The sequence below is a fragment of the Anabrus simplex genome, chromosome 3 (genome assembly GCF_040414725.1).
Source record: "Anabrus simplex isolate iqAnaSimp1 chromosome 3, ASM4041472v1, whole genome shotgun sequence".
NCBI classification, from domain to species: domain Eukaryota; kingdom Metazoa; phylum Arthropoda; class Insecta; order Orthoptera; family Tettigoniidae; genus Anabrus; species Anabrus simplex.
Window position 1 is genome coordinate 7,120,311 of NC_090267.1, and position 26,771 is coordinate 7,147,081.

Sequence of the window (26,771 nt, forward strand, 5' to 3'; positions counted from 1 at the left end):
GTAACGTTGGACGTTAAACGGGGACAAGCTTGAAGCCGTGACCAGGCTGTGACCGGTAAAAGGTGAGTAACGGTGGACGTTATTTTTCACTGATACTTTTCACAATTACTTTATTGTAGCAGTGACAGATGTAGCAGTTACACAAAAATAACCGTTTGTCACACCTCTATTACAAACGGTGGATAACTATTATTTTCCCTTCTCCGCGGGACAGAGAATTAAAGCGTCCTTAAATGCTGAAAAATATGAGGTTGTTTACAGTAATTTCTCAAAAGTATTTCTGTCTTAACTACGCCAGGGGCTTGAATTGCAATTATTGGGATATAGGAACTTGATTATTTCTAAATCCAGCCTGTTCTGCCGGCTCACAGGAAATAAATTTGTTGGCCAAGCGTTTGGTTTATGGGATGGTAGTTTATAATTTTGGATTTTGGATTATTACACACTTCACTGTATCCGGTTTCTGTTCGAAGTAGGGGGTATGTCTCTCGATTATAGCGATTGCATTTGTATTAGGGACATCGCGATACGTTTACTCCACTTCCACTTACTGTGTCACTTCGCCAAGATATTTTTTCATTAAGGGATTGTGATTTCTGTTACTTTATATTGTGTCTCAACCTATGAAATATTGTTGGTAAGTTGAAGTCTCAACAAGTTACCGATACTTCTGCCGATCTTCTACAACTCAGTAGTGAACTTCATATAAATCTTTCTTAGTAACGTACTGTATAAGGCAAAACTGTTCCCGAAATCCATGTAGGGCCTACTTCATTTTCTACTAGCGGTATTTTGTATGGTTAAGCGTTACAAATGTATACCCACACACCCAGCTTCGTTTTTAAACTTCTGTACCTTTCATATCACCGTATCGGTTGTGTTGTAACAATGTATATCTGAGTTTCACTGCATCGGATATCTAAATTTCATTGTAGGGAGAATTTTTTGAAGTGAAGATTTGAGGATGATAAATTTAGAAAGAAATAATATTTGGTATATAATTTTAATTTAATTCACTTGTATGTGCCACTAAAGGGGTATTCACGGAAAGTTCTTTGTTTCTTGCTTTGTAGACTACAAAACATGTTAGTAATGATGTTCCACGTTTAAAATATTGACAGTCGTGCCGTTTAGGTTAAGATTATCCATATTTCTGTAGAATTTCTTCATATATCAGTGTTACTTTGGAGATTCATCGCTATCATATTAATATCCGACATTGACTGTTATTCAGTTGATAGCCAGTATTCACTCCTGATGTTTTATTTGTGTGTGTACTTTCTTTCTTAAGATATTATCCGAGAATTTCCAGCTCACAAACGAACCTGCCTTAGGACAATATTCTGGCTCTGGAAACCGTAAAATGTAGTGATTTGTATGTAAAATCAGTAATATATTAACAGAATAAACAGTGATGGTCAGAAAAAGTAAGCCTAGTGCAGATTATTATTGAATTGTCCCTGACATTGAAAGTCATATCTTACCTCGTATTACATGTGTGAGAAATTGAAGTATTCATTGTCAGTAGTGAGGAACAACCCATCTGCCCTATTACCTTTAGAGTAAAATATCACAAGATGAGTGACATTTTCCAAAGTTGCCAGCTGAACGAACAATCAGACTGACTGAACTCGCTCCCAGAATTCAAAACAGGCTGGATCTGTTAACACCTGTGGAACAATAAACATCTAGACATTTAGACGAATGGTCTGACACAAAACTCACTTCATCGCACTCTCTGCTGGGTGCTGTCATTAGTGACGATATGCGCAAACCAGTAAAGAAAATGTCCTTCAGTAACTGATAAAAGCAGCTCGATTTGTTCTGGGTGATTTCCAACAAAAGAGTAGCGTTACAAAAATGTTGCAAAGTTTGGGTTGGGAGGAATTGAGATAAAGAAGAAGAGCTGCTCGACTAAGTGGTATGTGATTGAAATAATAACATTCCATGTACGTGGTATGTTCCGAGCTGTCAGCGGAGAGATGGTGTGGAATGACATTAGTAGACAAATAAGTTTGAGTGGCATTTATAAACGTAGGAAAGATCACAATATGAAGATAAAGTTGGAATTCAAGAGGACAAATTGGGGCAAATTTTCATTTATAGTAAGGGGAGTTAGGGATTGGAATAACTTACCAAGGGGGATGTTCAATACATTTCCAATTTCTTTGAAATCATTTAGGAAAAGGCTAGGAAAACAACAGATAGGGAATCTGCCACCTGGGCGACTGCCTTAAATGCAGATCAGGATTGATTGATTGATTGATTGATTGATTGATTGATTGATTGATTGATTGATTGATTGATTGATTGATTGATGTATATATGTATGTATGTATGTATGTATGTATGTATGTATGTATTGTTTGTTTGTTTGTTTGTTTATTTGGGTGAGCAAGGAGCTAACAATGAGGGGATTGTTCTTTGTGCCCTGTGCAGTGTGCTCTTGCATTGCTAGCTGGTAGAGCATGCTGAAGTTCTACATAGGCCTTTGTTAAGAACAGAAATTTTCTCACTTCTATCATAGATTGTGATGTGTACTGTTATTGAAAGTTGTTGAAGGTAAGATGGATAGAACAGTACACAAATAAGTGTATAGTAAATCAAATTGATGAGGAGAGAATTTGATCCCAGCAAAGGAAACGATTGATAAGCCCGCCTGGTGGCCATGATCGTTAAGGCGCTGAAGTCTAAAAACGGTCTAACACCGAGGTTAGCCGGTTCGAGTCCCGTTGGTCGAAAAAATTTTCACCATCAGAATGTTGGCCGGCAGGGTAGGGGAGGTGGTGGTATACTAATCACTAGATTGCGTGCCAAAAGCCTGGATTAAATTCCAAACCTCTCCGCAGTGCTCATATGGAGTGAGGGCATATGACGCTGTTGATGGTGATTCGTCCGTCGGATGGGGACGTTAAGCCTTGAGCAGACCCCTTGGTGCTATTCGACAGGAGTAGGCTATGTGCCGGCACCGGGTTTCACCCTCTCCCTACTATCATATATCACGTCATTCATTTCATCACTCATTAACTCCTCTGATGAGGTTGACGTCAGGAAGGGCATCCGGTCATAAAAAAACCGCCACGACAAAATTCATCTCACCTCATACCCGACCCCGTAGGGAAACGGGACAAGGGTTGGACAAACAAAGGAAACGATTGATAGAATACATCTCAAGACACTGGGAACTTGTTCATTTGATTTGAAGTGAAGTGCAAATGATAAGATGTTAGGAAGAAGCAAAATATAATACACAGTTCAAGTATATGTAGGATGTTAGCACAGGAGTGTGTCATGCAGAGCTGCATCAAATCTGGACATGAATCTGGGTGCTCAAGGTGATTAGCAAGTGGCCTACTCAATGGAATTTCATGAAGTTTCCTGCTATTTGGTCCTGATCAATCCACATGGGACTTTTAGAATGAAAAGTCATGTCTCTGTGGTTTTAAATGGTTTCTATGTAGATATGTATGCCCTATGGCTATGAATATGATATTTACAGTTATGTAACACTAATACTTGGGCCCATCATCACAATATTGGCAGTGTTTGAAGCTGGAGGTCATATAATTGTGATCATGATATTGACCGTTGTATGGAACTGTAGCTATGATCACGATATCAATGGCCATGTAAAAACAAGTTTCTTGTAAGAGTGCCTGATGAGTCCTAATCTCACCACTAATACAGGCAGATATATAAAATAGGTAAAAATTCTTTGAACTATGATCTACACAACAATAATTATCATGATAATAACATATTTGTGCCTCTTGTTTCAATCAGTTTACTGGCACCTTTGAACTACTTCATTTGCAGTGTGAAATGGACCAAGAAGTAGAGATCAAAGAGGAACTAGTCTGGCTTGAAGGAAATGCAAAATCTTCACTTGTATGTTTCATTCCATATAAATTAATAGCGGTTAGAATTTAACCCTTGTTATTTGATTAAGTTTGACAGATATTTGTTAGTGTAGTACATCTGAAGGCAAAAACCCTGATGATGGCTGAGCTTCAGTGAAGGAAATGGAAAAGAAGGGAAGAGAATTTTATTACCTGTCTTTGCTCTGTCTGTTGCTATACTCAGCACATCACATTGTAATCTTCAGAGTGGGTGCCTTGCAGTTCAGTGCCTCTTAATCTTGACAGGAAAATTGTCAGTTGGGATACCTCAGGGGGTAAAGCAATGTCATGCTAATTTAATGTTGGTGAGTGGTATCGAGGTTTGGTCAAGTGGTGTTTGAAAATGCTGAAATATCTCGGCACATATGGCTGGTCATGCTGGTACGTAAGTAAATTCATGCATGACGTCATTCTGGCACCTTTGTGTCTTTAAAAAACTTGAACATTTTTTCGAGGGATGTTTGATAAATAACTGTGGCTTGACAGTAATAATCTATTCAAACGCTGAAGTGCTGCTTCAAAGATGTTATAGTGCTAAAGGCTAGATTCCGCAAGAAATACACAGTGTTCTCAGAATAAATGTGTGCTGTAAGAGTTCCAAGGTCCAAGCACTATAGAAGAGAGTGACATCTAAACATATCCTACATAAGGGTGCACTCCTGCTCAACATCTTTAGCATTGCTAACTCTTATTATGTTACTGTGTCAAACTCTAAACTGAAGTATGAGCATTATCCTGTTCCTGTTTCTTATAATGTTAGAATCAAACTTGTAGGAATATCAATGTGTTGTAAAGGAAATTTTGTGCCAGTGTAGGAGCTGAAATATTTTTTCATGAACATACCAAGTTATTCTAAAGGGTTCATTGACTTTTTAAAACTTATAGCTTATTATGTCTTTCAGACAAAATAAACATAATAAGTAATGTACAGTTGTTCAATGTATCTTCTTTTCTTCACACGGCACACCTATAGGTCTAGTTAGGTTAGTACACGTTGTGGCATTTTGCTCTTGTTCACCATCAGAGCAGCAGTAATGCAATCCTGTGGGTCATTTATTGTTGCTGAAAATGGTGGGTATTTATTGACTTTGGAACATGGATTTCATTTCATTTTCCCATGTATTCTTTTTTGATTTGACTATTCTCAGACCTGCTCACTGTTGGCTGATTATTTTACATTTATGTCGATGAAATTCATGCAGTGTACTCTAACTCTAACATTGTTAGTATTCATGGCTCCTCCTGGTTACCATTAGTAACAAAGTTTATGTTAGGGTTACTTTGTTTATTTTACTCTTAAGTATAATAATTATATTCCCAGTTTTTTGGTTTAGGGGTGGACAATCTTCCTTTTACCTAGAGACTGTGTGTTCAATGATGAGCCTTTTACCCAAATCTGAGAACTGGTTTGACATCCACTGAGGTTATAAGAGAACAATTCAGGGGTTACCTACCTGATGGGGAGAGGGGCTCATGTTTAAGAACCAAGCTACATTAGCCAGAGCCTGAACATGTATCACCTTGTAATTTGGTGGCTTCAAGCTGAGCACTGGTCGCTTGGTAGACTAACACCTGCCCACATTCCAGAAACATATCATTTTTATCACTTGATGAAAATTTCTGGTAGTGATATTTATGTCATTGTTGTAAAATATTAAGTTCATTTGGTGGCTGCATGTCATAGGTACCAGGTGAGTTGGATACATATGCTTGGATCACATAACTGACAGCTTGCATTTGGGAGAGAGTGGCAGCAGCGCTGAAGTGGTTTTTCTTTGGCTTTGTATTTCAGTACCTTGGTTAAGGTCGTTGTTGCTTCTTGGTAGCTCTTTCTATCATATCTGTATTGGTGTGATGTAAAACAAATAGTCAAGGAACATTTCAGTATTCTTGGCAAAGTAATGTGTGATAGCATGATCTGGCTAGGAAAATAAGGTAAAGGGAAACTAACTCACTCCTCCTTTCTTTAGTATGTCTCCCTGGTGACATAGTTGGTGAGTTACCATACAGCAGGTGAGATGGATGAAATATATTTCATGATGAGCTTTACTTTTTGGTGTAAAGTAAAGGTCAGTGGTCTGTATTTTTGAGAGTTGTAGGGTGATTAGGATGATTAAAATAATTATCACTATTTATGTACAATATTTGTGATGTCACAGTGATATGTTAATGTATAAGTATTCCACAATTAAAAAGTAAACCTGAGTATTGAGATAGGATGTTTTTCTTCTCCTGAACTGCATCCTTTTTTGTTAAGAATCATTTACTTGTAGAAATCTTCCTTAAACATCAGTAAATTTTGAAATAAGTTCAGTACTGGCAGGTAATGAATTATCAAGGTCATTTGGTAGTGACTAGATTGAAAGATGTCCACAAAGGATATGCAATATTATATATATATTCTTTTCCACAGGAAAGTTTTCAGTTTCTATCGGAAATGATGGCTCTGAAACAAGAAATCAAATTGGAGATAACAGAGCCGGTTCCAGCACCTGAAAAGGCATTTGAGGTATTGTACATGATTTGATAAGCCATTTTCTGATTATGAAAATAGGAGAAAATTGGTGAATAGATATCACTGGGCAACCATTCATTTCAGTGCATAGGAATATAAATTTTTACAAGTTTGTCAGTTTTCTTACCTATTTTTAATATTTGCTCTAAATTGTTCCTAGATCTTGCATTAGCTATCAGTTGGGAATTGGTATCATTGCTACTAATACTTTTGAATGTGTAAATATTTTGAACACAGAATCTCTATAATTGTGGGTATTTGAAGCCATTTCTTTTCAGTTTCAAGAGACTAGAGAACCTAAGAGTTATAAACAAATTTCTATAAGTTATTTTTCTTCTGTTATTATTACTGACACTACTTAGAATAACATGAGAAAGCTGTTGAACGGATTTCAGTAAGAGCGTCCTTATTTTAAAGCATTAAGTTTGAAGATCCTGTGATAAGTAGTAGTTTTAATAGGACTGCTGAGTTTCCTATATGACATTCTAATTTTCTTCAAATAAATGCAAAGTCTTGTACTGAGTACTCTATTGGACATTGGTGTGACAAATAACATTGTTCTAAGACCCTCTGATATGTACCATACAACATCTGATATAGTTCCATGATTCTTCTCAATGTACATGGTGTGTCACAGCTGGTATCATTGCTACTGGCAGTATATTTCAGGAATTCTTCTCCTGAACTGCACCCTTTGATTTTTAAGATCTTCTACATATAGAAATTTACCTTAACATCAATTAATTTTGAAATGAACTCAATTACTGACAGGTAATGAATTATAGTGCTCATTTGTTGGTGATAGGATTGGCTGATATGTGCAGAGAGCATGCCTAATATATATACTCTGTTCCATAGAAAAATTTTGAACTCGCATCAGAAGTGATTCCTCTGAAACAAGAAACCAAATCGGAGTTAACGCAACCAAGTCTAATACTGGAAAACTCTTTTGAGGTAATGTACATAATTTAATAAGTCATTATCTGTAAATGGAAGTAGTAAGGAAACATCAGAACATATTTCAGAGGGCTGTCATTCAATTTGGTGCATACAGTTTGAAGTTCTTAGGGAATATGTGTATTTTTATAAGATAGACAGTTTTCTTACCAAATTTTCATACTTGTTTGTAGTAGTTCCAATATCTCTCATTGTGTATCATGTGGCTGATAAGGAATGACTGCTACATATCATGTGGGAGCTCGTATCATTGCTGTTATTGTCAGCTATACGCAGGATGCATGTTTTATAATTCTGTTCTTACTGTTCTCGACACTGTGTAAAATAACACAAGAAAACTATCAAACTTGTTTGAATGAGTGACCTGCTATTATAAAGCAGGTCAAAAGATCCTCCAAAACATAATTTCTGTAGGATTGGTAGTTTGCTTACATAATATACTAATTTTCTTCAGTTAGTTCAAAGGTCTTCCACTGATATAGTTCCATGAATGTTCTCTATGTACATAGTGTGTGGCAGCTGGTATCATTGTTACTAGTAGTATGTTTTAGGAATTCTCCTGATGTGCACCTTTGGATTTTAAGGATCTTATACATGAAGAAATTTATCTTAGGCGTCTCCGAAAACCGTAAAAGAATAGTTAGTGGGACGTAAAACAAATAACATTATTATTATTATTTAAATTTACCTTACACATTAGTAAATTTTGAGATGAACTCAAATAATGGTAGGTAATGAATTGTACTTGTCATGTGTTGGTTATTAACCTTTTATGTGTTGAGTCATCATTTGACTGTTTGGTACCTCAGTGCTGAGTTTTTTCATTCGTTCGTAAAAAAATTTGTAGAAGCCTCCATTTTTAAATTATCGGTGGGGTGATTAGCTTAAAATATTTATAAATGTTGGTTGTTTATAAATCTAAATGCAAATAGAAAATTCTACACTTACGTTCAATATTATTTTGAGAGAAAACAAAATTACACTTATGTGCACATGCGTGCAAAGTAGAGGCCAAAATAATATTATTTTCTAAAATCTGTAGGCAGCTAATAGATGTAACTTCCTAGAAGTACAGTATATAAGTTGATATTTTAAAATACTTTCCAAACCTGGAATGCGGTGATAGCAAAATGTTTTCTACAGGTTTTTTGTGATGCCGATGTGTTCAACTATCTACACCAATTCCACTGGCACAAAAGTTTCTAAAAAATCAATGATTTTTGGGTTGTCATCAAACACTACTTGGCCCTCAGAGCCTCTCAAAGTTACTTGCAACTCTGGTGAAGAAAAGTGATCTGTCCGCCACAAAAATATGATAAAATAGCTTTTGTACTCGCCGTGTCTTTCTTCTTTAGTTTAGAAGGAGGCTCTGTTTCTCTCTCACATACAATACTTTTGGCACTCTCTCTGTCACTCCCACTTTTAAAATTGCTTAACAATTCATTAAAATGATCATCTCCATCATCACTTTCTGCTGTGGTTAATAACTGAAAGATTCTATGATCCGAAATAACATCACTGCAAGAGAAACTAGATTGTTGTTCCACCATGTTTTTGTTTACATCACAGATGAACTCCACAGACGTCTACAAAAAGCTCTGAAAGTTACTTCCTGAAGCTATAATCTCTGATCAATTAGTTCTACTTAATTACAACAGGTGGCAGAACATGTCAAAGATCAAATTGGCACTCGAAAGTGAACTGGGAAACTCAAAAAAATTAAATTTCTCATGCACCGTCTATAGACGGGCGTAGCAGTGGCGGACTGGCCACGTCAGCCCGTCTATAGGTGGGCGTAGCACTCATTAGGTTAAAGTGGCTGACATGTGAAGAGAGCTTGCCTAATATATACTTTATTCCACAGGAAAATGTTGAAATCCCATCAGAAACAATACCTCTGAAACAAGAGACCAAATCAGAATTACCAGAGCCAAGGATAATACAGGAAAATGCTTTTGAGGTAATGTACATAATTAGATAAGCCATTGTCTAATAGTGAAACTGTAAGGGAACGGCTGAACTGATTTCAGAGTGTGATCATTTATTTTGGTGCATACGATTTGAAGGTGTTAGGGAAAAATATGTATTTTTATAAGATAGACAATTTTCTTAACTAATTTTCATATCTACTTCTAGTAGTTCAAGGTATTCACTAGATATCATGTGGTAGATGGTATAGCTCCATAAACCACCATAAACTGGTATCATTGCTACTAGTAATTTTGACTGTGTAAATTTGTTTGTATACAGATTTTATGAGTTATAGTTCTTTTATTACTGTTATTGACATAGTGTAGTATACCATGAAAATACTATTGAACTGTTTTCAATGAAGGACCTTTTGCTTCAAGGCATTAATTCGGAAGATCCTCTGAAAGTAGTAGATTTTTTATGACTGCTAGATTTGCTATATAACATTCTGATTTTGTTTAATTTGTGCCAAGGTGTTGTGCTGGGTACTGTAATGCACAGCTAGGTGTTGTGTGACAAGTAGCATTGTTCCAAGGGCCAATGCTCCAAACAATACACTATCTGATATAATTCCATGACTTTTCACAGTATGCATAATTAGTGTAGCAACTGGTATCATTGCTATAAGTGGCATATTGCAGGAATTGCTATTTCAATCAGTGGCATGTTAGATTGTTGTCAGGACACTAATGTGAGTTTTGTTTGAAGCTTTTATATTAAAAATTGACAGAGTTATGTTCAGTATATAATATTTCATGTAGTCATTTACTACTACTTCTGTCACGGGATGTTTCCATCCGTTTCCTCGATCTTGTAGAGACTGTTTGGGATGGACAAGACCAAATGCAATGCAGTGTGGTTGAATTATCAATGAAGGCAGTAAACATGATGATGGTAGTAATCCTGTTGAAATGTAATGTATGTTTACTTAGCAGTAATAACATTTTACTGCACTTTAAATCTAATGTTTTGTATTGAATGTATCATTTGCAATAAATCATAGTAAGGAGGTCAATGAGAGAGCTTCAAAACATTGCTTAACACCTGTTGTCATTGCATATTTCTCCACAGCATGACAAAAGGATTGATTTTGAACAAGGTTTACCTCCTTTGTATTAAGTAAATGTTATATGAATATCATGCATATTTTAGTATGTTGCAATATTTAAATAGTATATACTATTTTTCCATTTGCTATGAATGATACAGAAGTGTTAACACATTGGAGATGTCGCCTGTAGTTTTTACAGGCGCATGACTTCATTGCTACTGATGGTGCTCGGAGAATCTACGAGCATATGTTTTCACTGTGACTAGAAAGAGAGGCCACTGTTCCAGTGAGCTCTACTTCACCAGGACACTGTCTGATGCTTCTAGTAAGCATACAGTTTACTAGTTATGAGCTGAAGTCAAGAGCTCTTTTTTCAGAACATTGATAACACAGCTGCATTCCTATATAGCTTGTGGCTGCGTCATCGCTCACTCTCAGCTGTGAAACAAGCGGGGAAAGTACATGCTTACAGATAGGAAGGGAGTGTGTTTCGGGAACTTGGCTTGTTTATGTCATTCTTGTGCCTATTATGCCTAATTCAAGTGCACAAAATTTAGACGAATCCATATTGGATGTTCTTATGGAAGACTCAGGTTCTGAAATGGAGGACGATGGTGACGATTTTATAGAAAGTGACCATGATGATTCTGATGCTTCAGGCAAGTAAACTTATTATTTAGCTAATTTCAAATAAGTACAAAGTGGGTTCTGTATTATAGTTTTATTCCGGGTCCCTTATCATGTGGGTTCTTTCCAGTGTATAGATGACAACCTGCAGCAACCTGATGCAAGCCTGTCGTTAAGTCACGAACTGCGGGATAAAGATCAAAACAAAGGGAGGAAGCGTGCAGTTCGGAGATCCGCTACTGATGACGGGTGGTCATCTACCGATAATCTTTCAAGAAAAATGTGGAGTCAGAATTCCAGTGGATAATAACAGTGGTGCATGGGAATGTTTTAGTAATTACCTGATCGTGGATATTTTTAGGGACATAAAATCAGAAACAAATCGTTATGCAAGTGATGCAATAAAAAAGGAAAGTAATCCTAGTGAGCAGATAAAGCAAAGATCTCTCTTTGGCTCCTGGACTATAGTTACATTGAGGGAGATTTATCACTTCTTTGCAATAATCATTCATATGTGTTTGGTTGTGAAGCCAAAGTTGACAGAATATTGGGCAAAATGGCTGATTCCTCAAGCTCTTTTCCCGAGGTCACTCCTATCTAGGGACAGATTTCGAGCTATTTCGTCATTTTTACACTTGAATGACAGTCGAACCGATGTTACAAAAGGTGAACACAACCATGTTACCCTGCACAAGATTAGACTGATTAATGACCATTTGATTACAAAATGTCAAGAAAATTTCTATCTCACTGGAAATTCGACAGTTGATGAGGGCGTATGTCCCTTCCGAGGCCGGGTTGGTTTCCATGTTTAACATAAAGAATAAGCCAAACAAATATGGAATCAAGTTTTACATTGTCAGTGGTGCAGAATCTGGTTACATTTGCAACTGCGAAATTTGTACAGGGTCGGCTGGGGGAACAATTAACACATTTCAGGAACTAATAAATCGGTTATGTGGTCCTTATTTCAACAAGAGTCACACTATTTATATGGATAGATTCTTTACTAGTGTCCCACTGTTTCATCATTTGTGGAGCAGAAAATCAATGGCAGTTGGCACTGTTAAAAAAAATAGGAAAAACCTACCGACAGTTTTCAAGACAACTAAATTGAGAAAGGGTGAAGTGTTATTCAGACGTAAACAACATTTACTTGCACTTAAGTGGAAAGACACAAGGGGTGTTTATTGCCTTTCATCAAGACATGGGGAAAAATGACAAGTGTTCAGGTAAAATGTAAGGGAGGAAATCTAAACAAAGAAAAGCCTGATCTAGTATTAGATTACAATAAAAGTAAAACTGGAGTGCATCATGGGGATCAGTTCCTAAGTTATTATTATAAGCTACTGAAATGGTGGAAAACAGTATTTTTCAATACCTTTTGTGTGGCTATTTTAAATTCCTTCATAATTTACAAGAAAACCTGGTCAAATCAAAAGAAAGCACTTTTAGAGGGCTTTATGATTGAATTAGCAAATAAGTTCCTGGAGATGGTTGGCACTGACAATCCAGTACCCAGCTGCATGACTGACTGGGAGGCATTTTGCTGAAAGAATTCCGCCCACCACAGGAAAGCAGTATGCATGTAGGTACTGTGAAATATGTTCAGACAAAGGGCAAAAGAATAATGGAAAGAGAATTAGGAGGGAAACACGATGGTTCTGCAGCGTTTGTGATATTGGTATTGGTGATATTGAGATTGTTTCAAGGCCTATCACACTACAGCTAATTACTGCTTGTGAACAATGATACCCATGCCAATTGACCTCGTAAGCTAGACTATGCATATATCAGTAGTATGTTTTAGCTGATTTGTTCTCAATATTTGCAAAAATTTAAAATTTTAACTGACTGATATCCATAGGAACATCAGGAAAAACATTTTTTTGCTTGTAAAACATACCATGTTCATAAATATATAAAAAATAAACCGGTGTACTATTATAATGATTAAAACATATTTTTGTGAAGAGGAAAGTCAGGTCTTTCTAATTATACCAACAGTTTTTACAACAATGTTATAAATCCTGCGATTTCTGGGGGATAGCACATTCAAATATGGCCGCCTTCAATGTGTTAAAAATGTAATATTTTGAAATATTGATATGCTGCATGAGTCAGTAAAATACTTGTGTAGAAATCCTATTCACGGTGCCAAAATCTCATTTTTTGTATAAATTGTTTTATGCAATTTGAAAATGGTTCAATACCCTCTTACAACAATCCTGAAAAAAATTTCAGGCTGTTTTCCCATTTTCACACCAGGTGAATGCTGGAACTGTATCTTAATTGATGTCACAACTGATTCCTTGCCAGTTGTAACCCTTTCCCATCCCTGCATTGTCAAAAGCCATGTGTGTCTTTGTGCACTGCAAAAAATTAAAAATTAAACTGTCTGCAGATTTGTACACTGCTTACTTAAAATCAGTCTGCACCATTAACAGTTAATTGTTGTGATCAACCCATTTATCTTTTGTGTAATTTGTTTTAATACTACCATTGATTTTACAGCAAAATTTAGAATATGTTCATTGCTTGTTCACCAAAGTGTCATTGAAATCTGTTCTTGCATATCGCAAAATCCACTAGTGTCTTCTTACATTTTGCTTAGCGCTGATTAAAAAATATTCAGTGTAAGACAGAAAGGTTTTAATTTGTACAGGGCTGCAACTTCTGACAAATGCGCACATTATTTTCTTTACAGAGATAGGTCTAGCATTGACCTTGTGCTCAGTTTTTTAAACTTTTAATTTGACACTCAAGGTTTGCAGTAATATTGTGGTAATGTGTACACCAGGGCCTCTCAAATCCCCAAAGTCTCACGCATGCAAACCTAGGCGTAGAAGCTCTGTGCACTTTGCATCGGTCCAACTCGGCTCAACTCAACTTGACTCAGATGGTGTAGTGCGCTGAGAACGATGAATCATTTGGTGATTGATGGCTTGTTTGTCAGTGAAAAAGATGAGCGCAGGACAACAACTTATTAATGGAGCAGCCTCTTTCGAAGAAAGCAAAGAATTTCGAAAGTACATTTCAATCCAATGGGAAACTTTCATATTTTTTCTCAGTCATGATGATAAAGCCAAATACTTAATCTCTGCGACAATAATTATGTGATCATCAAAAAGATCTATTTTTAAATGCAAAGGCACTGCTCGAATTCTACCAGAATTTGTCAAAAGAAGATTTCCTTAAGCTGCGTCGAGAAGCAGCTAAGTTTATTTCAGTGTTTATTTCCATATGAATATGTGAAAGATTATTTTTTTCCGTATTGACTACGCTAGACTAGATTGATTGCGAGTATTTATGATTGTAATTTAAAGTATGCTCTCAGAATTGCTGTCAGCCAGATACTCCTGGTATAATTGCAAAGAAAAAGGAAAAGAAGACCTAGAGAAGATAAATTGTCTTCTCAAACCAAATTGAAAGGAGAGTATTTTAACACCGGTAACATTGTCCCATACAAGAGTGTGTGTGTCTGCTCACTGCACACAAACATTTCACAGTGAGGGGAGAATCAGTGGGGAAGGTGAAGAAGGCGGAGACATGCCGAACCGGTGAGACAGGTGTGGGGAAAGAGGAGTAAGGGTTTGCACTGCGGTCAACCTAATAAAGTCGTCTCCTGCACCCTGCACCGTGCAATGCACTGGTGCATGCACCCTGAGAGGCCCTGGTCCATACATTTGCACTTTCCCTGAATGAGAGAATTTGATTATTGTGTCATGTGGTAGTGAAAATATCATAAACATTGACTTTGTCAGCAAATATTAATTGAAAACAAATTGTTTTGAGTGGATTAGTTGAACTGGCTTTCTGTTAGGTTCAACTTGCATGAAATTAGGCACTATGAATTTGCGTGCCTCATCTCTGTGGCAGTTTTTGCAATTAGAATGCTGGTGCTGTGTTACCCAGTAACAGTGTGAGGATGCAGGCAGAAACATGGAAGAATGGTCTAACACAATCGAAAGGTACAGGGAGAAAAGGGCTCATCAACATTTTACCAATTTTTTAGTAGAAGCATTTTAAACTTCAAAACCTTGTAAAACCTGTTCTTTTACCCATTTAAAGCCCAGAAATTCACAAACCGTTGTACATTCATTTTGACTGTAACTTATTTTTATTATGGAATTTATAAAAATTAAAATATTCTCTTGACTATGCACATGTGCTGGAAGGAAGGGGCTCATTGCACTGAAGTCTCTGTATTATTGTTTCTTTTTCATTATCCTTAATAAAATAACAAGAACATTATATAAAGTTTGAATATTTTTCGAGTCCATTACAAGCGCATTTTAGAATATTTGTAACAATTTATCAATTACTTTAGTAACTATAACATCCATCATATCCCTTGACACAGGCTTCAGTTCATTATCCATGAGGATTTTTGATTATTATCACAGAATCTCCTTGACTCTCTTAAGTCTATGAAGTTCTTGGCAGTTATGGGCAAAGCTCCTAGGGAAGAAAAGCATTGTGTTCTTCTGGAGTAATTAAATGAACGTGTGAATTACACCAGGAAGGTAATGATGCACTTACCTTCATAAGCTTCTTTGGCCAGACAAATTGGCCATCAGGGTGATTCGAAGCATCATGTCTCTTCCGTTTTCCTCTATGGAGACAGATTCCCAAGCTCCATTGTATGTAGTCCGGAAGCTTAACGGTGATCCTGTCTTGACCATCTCTCTTACTGGCAGGGAAGATTATAGAGATCCGGTCACTACAAACAATTGTATGGGCTTTTGTATCCACCGAACCCATGTTCTTATCCTTCTCAAGATAGGAATGACTCCTTACTTGGAAAGTTATTTTTCATTTTTCATGACTTGCTTTACGTCGTACTGACACAGATGGGTCTTATGGTGATGATGGGATAGGAAAGTGTAAGGAGTGGGAAGGAAGTGACCATGCCTTAAGGTACAGCCCCAGCATTTGCTTGTTGTGAAAATGAGAAGCCATGGAAAACCATCTTCAGGGCTGCCATTAGTGGAGTTCGAACAAACTATCTCCCAAATGTAAGCTCACAGCTGCACACCCCTAACTGCACGGCCAACTTGCATGGTACTTTTTTTCTCAATGTTCACCTTGTTGAAGAGGAAATGAAAGGAAGTAAATTTCTTCTCTTATCCACTACACTAGTCATGGAACATACTTTGGTATATTACATTAAAATGGTAGATGTAGTGATGCAACAAGGATCTACATCGTCACTTCCCTTTTTGCTTTCATGCTTCGGATACACATGAAGAACACTTTGGGAAGAGGAAAGTACATGTTATATGCAAACAAACTGTCTCCTATCATAGACCTTCATTCATCAAGATGTTAGAAACTGACAAATTTCTCCCACAGTCAAAGCAAGTCACCTCACATTCACATAGACTTTTGATATATCCTTACGGCTTTTTTTCAATTAAAATGCTTTGTTCTGCATAGCTAACCTGCTGCTCTTATACTTTCTATAGCGGGAATTCCTTCTTTCACAAGTGGAGTTGCCCACTAGGAAGTTCAAGTGAGTACCAGCTACAGTGAATATTGACATTTATCAAAAATGCAGTGAGTCCCTTCTTTCTCTGTACCTTTCAGTTATTATGGCATTATGTTCGATAAAGCTGTTAAAGATATGTACGATGAAATATTCACATACCGAGAAGTGTGGGACACCTCGATCTTGGGGTACAAAGTTAAGAAGATGAAAAATAGCATTGGCAGGCTGCCCATCTCGACTGCAAGGGAGAAAAGCATGCTTGTTGGTATAATTTTGAAAGCAACGCGTTGAGGGTTTCCTTTTATTATTTGGATTTCTGAAGTAATTTCACATATCTTAAACTCTGGTCATCTATGCGAAACACATGATCATCCTGAGTTTTCTAAAATGTAGGCTTACTTCATATTTTAGTGTGTGGTTGTTTGAGTCGTCAATCCATAGACTGGTTTGATAGAGACCTCCATGCCACCCTGTCCTGTGCTAAACTTTTCATTTCTACATAACTACTAGATAATACATCTGCTCTAATCTCCTTGGTCCACCTACACTTCCCTAAAAGACCACTGTACAAGTCCTGGGTATCTTAAGATGTGCCCTATCATTCTATCTCCTCTTCATCTTCAGATTTTGCCAAATCGATCTGCTCTCACCAATTCGATTCAGTATGTCTTCATTCATAATTCTGTCTACCCATCTTACCTTCAGCATTCTTCTTTAACACCACATTTCCAAAGCTTCTATTCTCTTTCTTTTTGAGCTAGTTATCTTCCATAGATCACTTCCATACATTGCCATGCTCCAGATGAAAGTCTTCAAGAACATCTTTCTAATTCAAATATCAACGTTCGAGGTAAAGAAATTTCTTTTCTTAAGAAAGGCCTTCCTTGCTTGTGCTAGTCTGCATTTTATGTCCTCCTTACTTCTATCATCATTAGTTATTTTACTACCCATGTAACAAAATTCATCTACTTCCTTTAAGACGTCATTTTCTAATCTAATATTTCCTGCATCACCTGACTTTGTTCAACTGCACTTGTTTACTTTTGCTTTTGACTTATTTATTTTCATCTTGTACTCCTTTTCCAAGTGTCTGTCCATACCATTCAACAATTTTCCAGATCTTTGGCAGAGTCAGATAAAATAACAATATCATTGGCAAATCTCACAGATTTGATTTCTTTTCCGTGGCATTTTGATTCCCTTTCCAATTCCCTCTTTGATTTCCTTTATCGCCTGTTGTATGTAAACCTGGAAAACAAGATGGGACAAACTACAGCCTTGCCTCATGTCTTTCTGGATTGCTGTCTCTTTTTCAAAGCCCTCAGTTCTTATCACTGCTGACTGATTTTTGTATATATTGTAGATAATTCTCCTTTCTCGGTATCTGTCCCAATCACCATCAGAATCTCAAATAGCTTGGTCCAATCAATGTTATCGAATGCCTTTTGTAGATCTATGAAAGCCATGTTTGGGCTTGTCTTTCTTAATTCCGTCCTCTAAGGTGAGACGTAAAATCGGGATTGCTTCATGTGTTCCCAAATTTCTTCTGAAACATAGTGATCCTCTCTCAACTCAGATTCAACTTGTCTTTCTATTCTTCTGTAAATGATACGTGTTAAAATGTTGCAGGCATGAGATACTAAACTAAGGGTGTGGTAGCTTTCACACTTGTCAGCACCGGATTTCTTGGGAATAGGTATAACTAAATTCTGCCGAAAATCAGATGTCGTTTCTCCTGTATGATACGTCTTACACACTAAACGGAATAACTGCTCCATGCTGGTTTCTCCTAAGGCAGTCAGTAATTCTGAGGGTATGTCATTAATTCCCGGTGCCTTGTTCTTACTTAGGTCTCTCGAAGCTCTGTCAAATTCTGACCTCAAAATTGGGTCTCCCATGTCATCAGCATCAACAGCCTCTTCCAACTTCTTCACCTTGGATATGTTCCTGCCATCTTTCTGACCTGCCTTCTTTCCATAGAAGTGGTTTTCCATCTGAGCTTCTAATGTTCATACACCTAGTTTTCCTTTCTCCAAACATTTTATTGATTTTCCTGTATGCAGCATCTACCTTTCCTGGAACCATACAAACTTCAACATCCTAGCACTTCTTCTTCAGCCGTTCTTCCTAAGCAGCCCTGCACTTTCTATCTACTTCATTCTTTATTTGCCTGTATCCTTGTCTGCCCTCCTCATTTTTTCCATTCATGTATTTTTATCGTTCATCATTCAATCAAGTCTAGTATCTGTTGAGTTATCCATTCTTTCTTAGTTGATCTTTCCTTTCTTCATAACTTTTATTCAGCAGCCTTACTGGTCTCACTCTTCATGACTGTCCATTCTTTCTCTACTATGTTTCCTTCAGCCTTTTCTGAAAAATGGTAATGAAGATTTGGAACTGAAACTGACTCATTTACTAGGAAATTATGAATTGTTAAGCCCACTTGAATATAACTACATTTCCAAATGTGTCTGAAAAATGTGCCTGATATATTAACTTTTCCACAGGACAATTATAAAATTACATCAGAGGAGATGCAATTGAAAGAAGAACCCAAATCAGAGTTGTCAGATACAGGAGCAACACAGGTGAATGCATTTGAAGTAATCCAATATTTTGATGCCATTTTTCTGATAATGGAAATTGTAACAAACTGCTGAATAGATTTCATTGAGCAACTTGTCATTTTAAAGCAGACATTTTGAAGGTCCTCAGAAAGATTTATAGTGAGATTTCCAGAAATGATTTTCATATTTTCTTCATTTAGTTCAAAATGTTATGCTAGGTTAGATACAGCAGCTATTATTGTTCTGCAGTAAGTCTCTCCATTGTTTGGCATCTGGTGTCTTGTTTCATCACTGTTACTGCTGCCTTATCCTAAGCAGATTTAGACTACGACCATGGCTAACTTCTTTTTGTCATGTGTCAAAGAGTTCCAACACATTTTTTCAAACACTGATCCAAGATGTCCATCTTCTGCTAAGTCCACTTTCGCCTAAATTTTTTCCTCAAAATATTACTTGTAACAGACTGTTCTTTTTAACAGTCCTCGTAATGTAATGCACGTATTTTAGCCTCTTCAATTTAATTGTCTTGAATAGCTGAGGTCGACAGGTTGTTGTGTGGGGTACTTCCCTATTTTTATTATGCTCCAACCAAAAGATCAGTGGGTTTGAACCCCACCGTTGGCAGCCCTGAAGATGATTTTTGATAGTTTCTCATTTTCGTATCAGTAATTTGCTGGGGTTGTACCTTAATTAAAGCCTCAGCTGCTTCCTTTCCACTCTTAACTCTTTCTTTTCCCATCGTTGCCGTAAGACCTATCTCTGTTGGTGCGACGTAAAAATAACCCACAAGATTTATAACATTTGCTGTTATATCCACATCTTGATTTGGATTTTCTTTTCTCTGGGTAATGAAATATATAGGTCTCTAGGGTATTTAGTAGGATGGAGAGGACACAACATATTATTCTCTTTTTGAGTTTTATTCTGAGATCGTTTCAGGATAGGAGTTGCCACATGCTAATGAAATAGACTCTGCCTTCTCTATCCAACATTTGATATCAGCACTGTGGTCCAATTTTACTCCCTATATATACCATATTTCTTACACTGTCTGCATGTATGTTGAACACCAGAAATATTTCAGGTGGTGTTCATTTCTTTTTTACATTGCTTGTGATGTGTTGAGGACGAAGTCGCAATCCTTGCATACAGCTTGCGCAAATTGTGGAGAACGCTTGTTTAACTGCAGGACAGGAAGAGTGCTGTAGTGGAAGGCGACAAAGACTAGGTATGAGCATGCATAGGAGAGTATAAGTGAGGATATTTTACAATACAGGCCTTACGAAAAATACAATCTTATTGTAAATCTGTTAGAGATTTCCCTCGTTCTGTTTCATCATATTCTGTATCCATGTCTAGTTCACTTCTACTTGCAGTGTTGGTTGATTTATTATTACCTTCTCTTTCGGTTTCACTATTTGTGTCCATCTCACTTTTCACGTATATGTTTACCATGGTCCCATAAACCTTCACTTGAAATGTACTGGTCTTCAATGTTCTTTATGTGCTCACCAATTTTTCTTTCAGTCCTCATTTTTAATATAAGCAATTTCTTCATCCATAAATATTAGTAATGCTTCCATTCTGAACATACTTTGCCACTGTTGATACTTGCCCATTAAATTCTGGGTGATATGGAGAATGCTGTAGTACAGTATGATCATGTTTGGGTCAAATGCAGTCTGTTTTACAAGTGTATTGGACTGGCTTCTTCATTTTGATTAATGAATATAACCGGGTTCTCAGCATGTCCATTTGGACAGGAATTCCAGTCTCTGTTAAGCAGGACACAATTTCTCACTTGCTACTATTTGAGTCATCGGTCCAAAGGCTGGTTTGATGCAACTTTTTGTGAGACCCGTAACCTATTAATTTCTATATGACTACTACATCCTACATGTGCTCTGATCTGCTTGTCATATTCATATCATGGTGTACCCTTACTCTTCTTACCAACTACACTTCCCTCGAAAACCAACTGAACAAGTCCTGGGTGTCATAACCCTTTCAGACCTGAAAGAAAACTGGAGGTGTGAATTTTTGTTTGTACGTCAAGAACTGACTAAAATGCTCCTCAGTACACATATTAATAGTTTATTTTACAAAATAAAAACTAACATCCGAAAAACAGGACCCACACAATTGTGCGTATCAAAATTCAAAACCTCGTATCACGTACGATGGTGTAGCTTCAAAATTTACGTTCACTAACCAATGTACACACTTCATTGAATATATTCCGGTATTCAGTAAAGCTTCTAGATTAATATAAACGCAGTAAATAAATACTTACTTTCGGCACTACTGCTTCCTGCCATCTCGCCGATCAACTGTGCTTTTTAAACTCTTCTTCCTTCGCCCTGGCAGTTAAGCGCATACTAAAATCAATTGAAATACACGCCACGTGTCCTGCACAATCACTGCAGTCCGGTGTAGCGCCGAAAAAACATCAAATACGGTCAGGGATAACTAAAATACGAACCCACACAATTGTGCGAACTCGGTCTGAAAGGGTTAAGATATGTCCTATCGTTGTATCTCTACTTGTCAGATTTAGCCAAATTGATCTCTCACTAATTTAATTCCGTATCTCTTCGTTCATGATTCGATCTACCCATCTCACCTTCATTCATTTTTAACACTACATTTCAAAAGCTTCTACCCTCTTTCTTTCCTGAGCTAGTTATCATCCATGTTTTACTTCCATTCAATGCCACGCTCCAGACAAAAGTGTCCAAAAACATCTAAGTAGTTCTTTTATCAATGTTTGAAGAGTGCAAATTTCTTTCCTGAAGAAAGGCCTCTCTTGCTTGTGTTAGCCTGTAGTGTGCATTTGATGTCCTCCTTACTTCTGCTGTCCTTAATTAATTTACTACCCAGGTAACAATGTTCATCTTCTTCTTTAGAAGTTCATTTTCTAATCTAATATTTCCTACATCAGCTGACTTCGTTCTACTGCACTCCTTTACATTTGTTTTGTATTTATTTATTTTCATCTTGTACTTCTTCCCCAAGACTCTGTCTATACCATTCAACAATTTCTCCAGATCTTCTGCAGACTGAGATAAAACAAGAATATGAACAGCAAACTTCAGGGTTTTGATTTCCTTTCTTTGGATTGTGATTACTGTTCCAAATTCCTCTATGATCTTCTTTACCGCTTATTCTATATGAACATTAAGAAGGAGTGAGAACCTGCAGCCTTGCCTCACTCCCATATGGAATGCTCCTTCTTTCTCAAAGTCTTTGATTCTTATCATGACAGACTGATATTTGTGCAGATTGTAAATAATTTTCTTTCTCGGTATATGATACCGATCACCTCCAGAATCAACAACATTGAATGCCTACGAACAATATGTATGTGCTCTTGTCCTTCTTAATTCAAACTTGTAAGATCGTACATAAAGTCAGGATTGTTTCACGTGATCTTACATTTCTTCTGAAGCCAAATTGATGTCCTTCAACTTGGTCTCAAATTGTATTTCTATACTAAACTAATGGTGGAATAGTTTTTCTCATTTGTCAGCACCGGCTTTCGTGCTGACAAGCTATAGCATCATTCTATCAAAAATCGGATGGCACTTCTCCTGTATCATGCATCTTGCACACTACATCGGTTAACCTCACCATACTGTGGGTATGTCATCAATTCCTCATGCCTTGTTCATACTTATGTCTCTCAAAACTTTGTTGAATTCTGACCTCAAAATTGACACTCCCATTTCATCTTCATCAACAGCCACTTGTGCCAGAACACTATCATCTACTTCTTAATCTTGATACAACTGTTGGATATACTCTTGTCATCATTCTGCTTTGTCTTCTTACCCTAGAAGTTGTTTTCTATCTGAGCTCTTGTGATTATATTTTTCTCATGCCCATGTGTTCCTTCAAATATGAAGCACAGTTTTCACTAATCCAGTGTCTCGGGCCAGCTCACATACCATATTACATCAACCAGTGTCCATTAAGATGGCAAGAACTTGCACTTCTCCTTCACTGTCACTAGCATGACCTGGCTGACGCACATCTGCCACATATTGGTGTCCCTCGTTGAAGGTTTTTGCCCACCTTGGCACTGTCCTGTAAGGTAATGTAGATTCTCCACAAGCCTCTTGATGGGCTTGATGACACTGTCTGCTGTATGACATCTGGCTCATTCAATCCTCATTCGTTTCCATTGTTCCGGTTTCAGAAACATCGTTAAAAACTCTCTTAGTTTGCCGAGGCTGTGTTCCTCATGCCAGTTGGCATGCGCGTGATGTGAGAATGGAGAATCCATATCCTCTGAGGTATGTAACTAACCTTTGCTGTGGTAAAAAAAGCTCGTATCCTCATCCTGAGGTGGTGCAGCTCTTTTCGGGCACACCCCCATTGGAGGTGAGCTGCATGCACCATTTCAATCACGTACCAGCCCTCCGGCCAGTTTTAAATTTCTGGCAGTACTGGGAATCGAACCCAGGCCCCCAAGGACGGCAGCTAATAACACTAACCGTTATGCTACAGAGGTGGACTTTGCTGTGGTGACATTATTGGATTCCGTTGCATGGCGTCTCTGCAGCAGTGCTGTCACTATTAAAGTTACAACCATCTTATCTCCCATACTTTGTTTGCCTTAAATGTTGTGGCTCTATATTGATAAAGCCTTCACGTTGTCCAGAATCAATGGAAAGTTCAACAAATGACTAATTGTTGACCAAACTTGGACTTGGTAGGAAAGAGATTGACCTTTCTCAGGTTAAGATCCAGTGTATATCTGTGTGACAATGAGGGCCATCTGTAGGAACACAAGAAACCAACAAGTGACAGGTCATTTAAGAATTCATAATAGGATGAACATGATGACAGGATGTTGTGGAAGAGAAGACAAGGAATGTGGAGAATATCCTAGTCCTTCAAGTCCTTGTCCTATTATGAGTTCCTTTTCTTGTTCCTGTTCTCATATAGTTATGACATGACACTTGTTCAATTATTATTCCCTTTGAACATTGGGAGACTTAATTAATATTTTTATTTTGCAACTACAAAATTTATTTTGTCAGCTATATCGTGCTTATTTATAAACTTTTACTCTAGTTGTCTGTTTGCATTTCTTACTTTATTTTACATATTTGTTCCTTACAGCCCTCTGCCAATATAAAGGATGAAATATGCATAGATGAACATGCAGTTGGTCAGCTGGTCACCTGTTTCAAAGAAGAAGACAAGTAAGTTCAGTTTAGCTTAATTAGATTTTACACCCCTAACACCCAACAACATGGAATTTGTTATGTATGTGTTCAGTAGCTTCCTCTGCAGACAAGAGGTGGAGTGTAGACCTCGATATCAAAGTGAGCACAGGTCCATCCAGATTGTTCTCGAATTCTGTCACCTGTACTTCACTCATTGTCTAAACTTGTTGGCTCGTCAGAAAATGTCATAAAATTGAAATAACTCAACCTGTAATATCTACTGATCGCCAGGCTGCCTAGATTGCACCACTTGGTATCTGAGCCAGTACAATGGTTATTAATAATACTATACCATTTCTGTTCTCCATATTGTAATAGGTGTTCCTGTTTGACCATGGCTTTACTGTTCGCCATTCTTGCAACATGACAAGTCCAGTGAATTAGGCACTCAGTTTTGTCTCCTTTCATATCTCTGTACCTCTCTGTGTTCTGTCGAATCCCAATTTCCTTCATTAATGGCACATTGCCAATATCTCTTTCTGTGTTATGGATATATTCACCGTTGATTTCTGTGGCTCGTTAAGTATCAATGCTGTTCAATACACTGGCTCATATGATGACACAGTAGATTTTTAAGTTGGTGTTGTTAGGTACTTATTTTAAAAGTTGTTTCAGATTTCAGACACCTGCCTGGAATCTTTCTTATATTTCAAGGCCTGATTATTTGCAATTAGGTGACCATGTTCTGATGTATACAGTTTGCTTTCTATAATCAACATTTATTCCGACAGTTGAAAATCTGACCTTGGGATCCAGTGGCTGAAAATCCAGTAGTGATCCACAGAGGCTGGTGTGTTATATTCCATCATCTGTATTTTGTTTCTTCTTCTTCTTCTTCACCTCTGTGGATCCGTGGTAGAGTGTCGGCCTCTGGATCCCAAGATAGCGGGTTCAAACCCGGCAGAGGTAGTCGGATTTTTGAAGGGCGGAAAAAAGTCCTTTCGATACTCCATGTCGTACGATGTTGGCATGTAAAAGATCTCTGGTGACACATTTGGTGTTTACCCGACAAAATTAATTAAATCTCAGCCATAGACGCCCAAGAGAGATCCGGTTTACTCTGTATGCCATCTAGTGGGCCTAGAGTAAAACGGAACGTCGAAATTGACGAGCAGACAGCCAGATGGCGTCAAATCGAAATGTCTGCACACGGTAGCTGAGGCCATACGATTATTATTATTTACCTTATTATAAACACGGCTTCATGCAGTTTGGAGATATTTAATAGTGTAAATGTCAAGACTTTATTGCTCTCTGACATTTAACGTAGCCTCCTGTTGCTCTTTCACAGTCTTTGTTCTTACATCTGATTCCTGAACAATGTAGTGATCACGGGCAATTTATGGTAAAAATAAAAAATACCACTCACTGACTCACTCTCTGCAATATTCCAAGAACCATCAAATCAATACGTTCATGAGTAACAGGTAAGCAACCTATTTGGGAAATGCATCCTGTTAGGGTTAAATTAAATGAGTAAACAAAAACAAAAGTGGGGTTGATTCAGAGCGAGAGGTTGGCCTCGGCATCCTTGGTGTTCACGCAGGTGGAAAGTATATGCTGGGAGAGAAATGTTGGCAACACTATCTCTTGTCTGGCCGTGTTGGATGAAAGTGGAGGAATCTAATGTTTGGTTTTGCAAGAATGTTATGCTCGAATATTTAAATCTGCAGCTCATCACAGCAAATTAACCAGGAAATAGTTCAAGATAGCGGCAAGCATTTCCATAATGATACAATTTTCTTTGAGTTTGTGTCATGATTTCAATGGTAAAAAGTGTTACAACATCTGCAAAAATAGAATCAAAGTACTCCTTGACAAACAGAGAATTGTATACAGATTTAGGAATTAATAAGTGCATATTAATAGTATCTTAATATGAGATTCATTCTTGCGTGTGGTGTGGAATTGAAGGTCTACAGTCCACCGCAGGAATGGGTAAAATACATCTCGTGGGGAAGGGGTGATGGAGGGAGCGAAGTTGCCAAACCGCCCGTATCATTACTCCACCTTGTTATGTGTTCATTTGCTCTTAGTGGAAATGTTGAATTGAATCCAGGAACAAACTCAGAAGTCTCATTCAAATGCCTGTGTAATGTGTGTAATTCTGAAGGTCATGTTAATCAGCTATTTGTGACAAGTACATTTTGTAACTCACCAGTTCAGAGAATATCTGCAAAGATTAATGCATCTATACTGTCGAAAATCAAGTCGGGGTTTCAGACATGATCATGTGTGAAATGTAGTTTCCCTCAATCTCAGGGTCATTTTTTAACATGACATCAAGCAGTGTAAATAGAGATGTTAGCAACTCAGAATCTTGGACTGCAGGTAACTGGACAGCTACTGTGTTTTGATTTAATGCTCACAGCTTGAAATATGTGAAGCTTAAACAGACAGCCCTGGCCATTCTTGCTGCTTGGACCTGCCACTTGTGCGCGTTTGTGAATCCTGGCTAA

At 37.4% G+C, this 26,771-nt stretch overlaps 1 protein-coding gene across 1 annotated transcript; it reads left to right on the top strand.

The window, feature by feature from the left end:
* Nucleotides 1-26,771, top strand: LOC137498877 (uncharacterized). Its single transcript, XM_068226544.1, has 7 exons — nt 1-62; nt 6,313-6,408; nt 7,273-7,368; nt 9,236-9,331; nt 19,019-19,099; nt 24,206-24,288; nt 26,684-26,771. The coding sequence occupies exons 2-7, from the start codon at nt 6,337-6,339 to the stop codon at nt 26,769-26,771; spliced, it is 516 nt and encodes a 171-aa protein (XP_068082645.1). The 5' UTR covers nt 1-62; nt 6,313-6,336.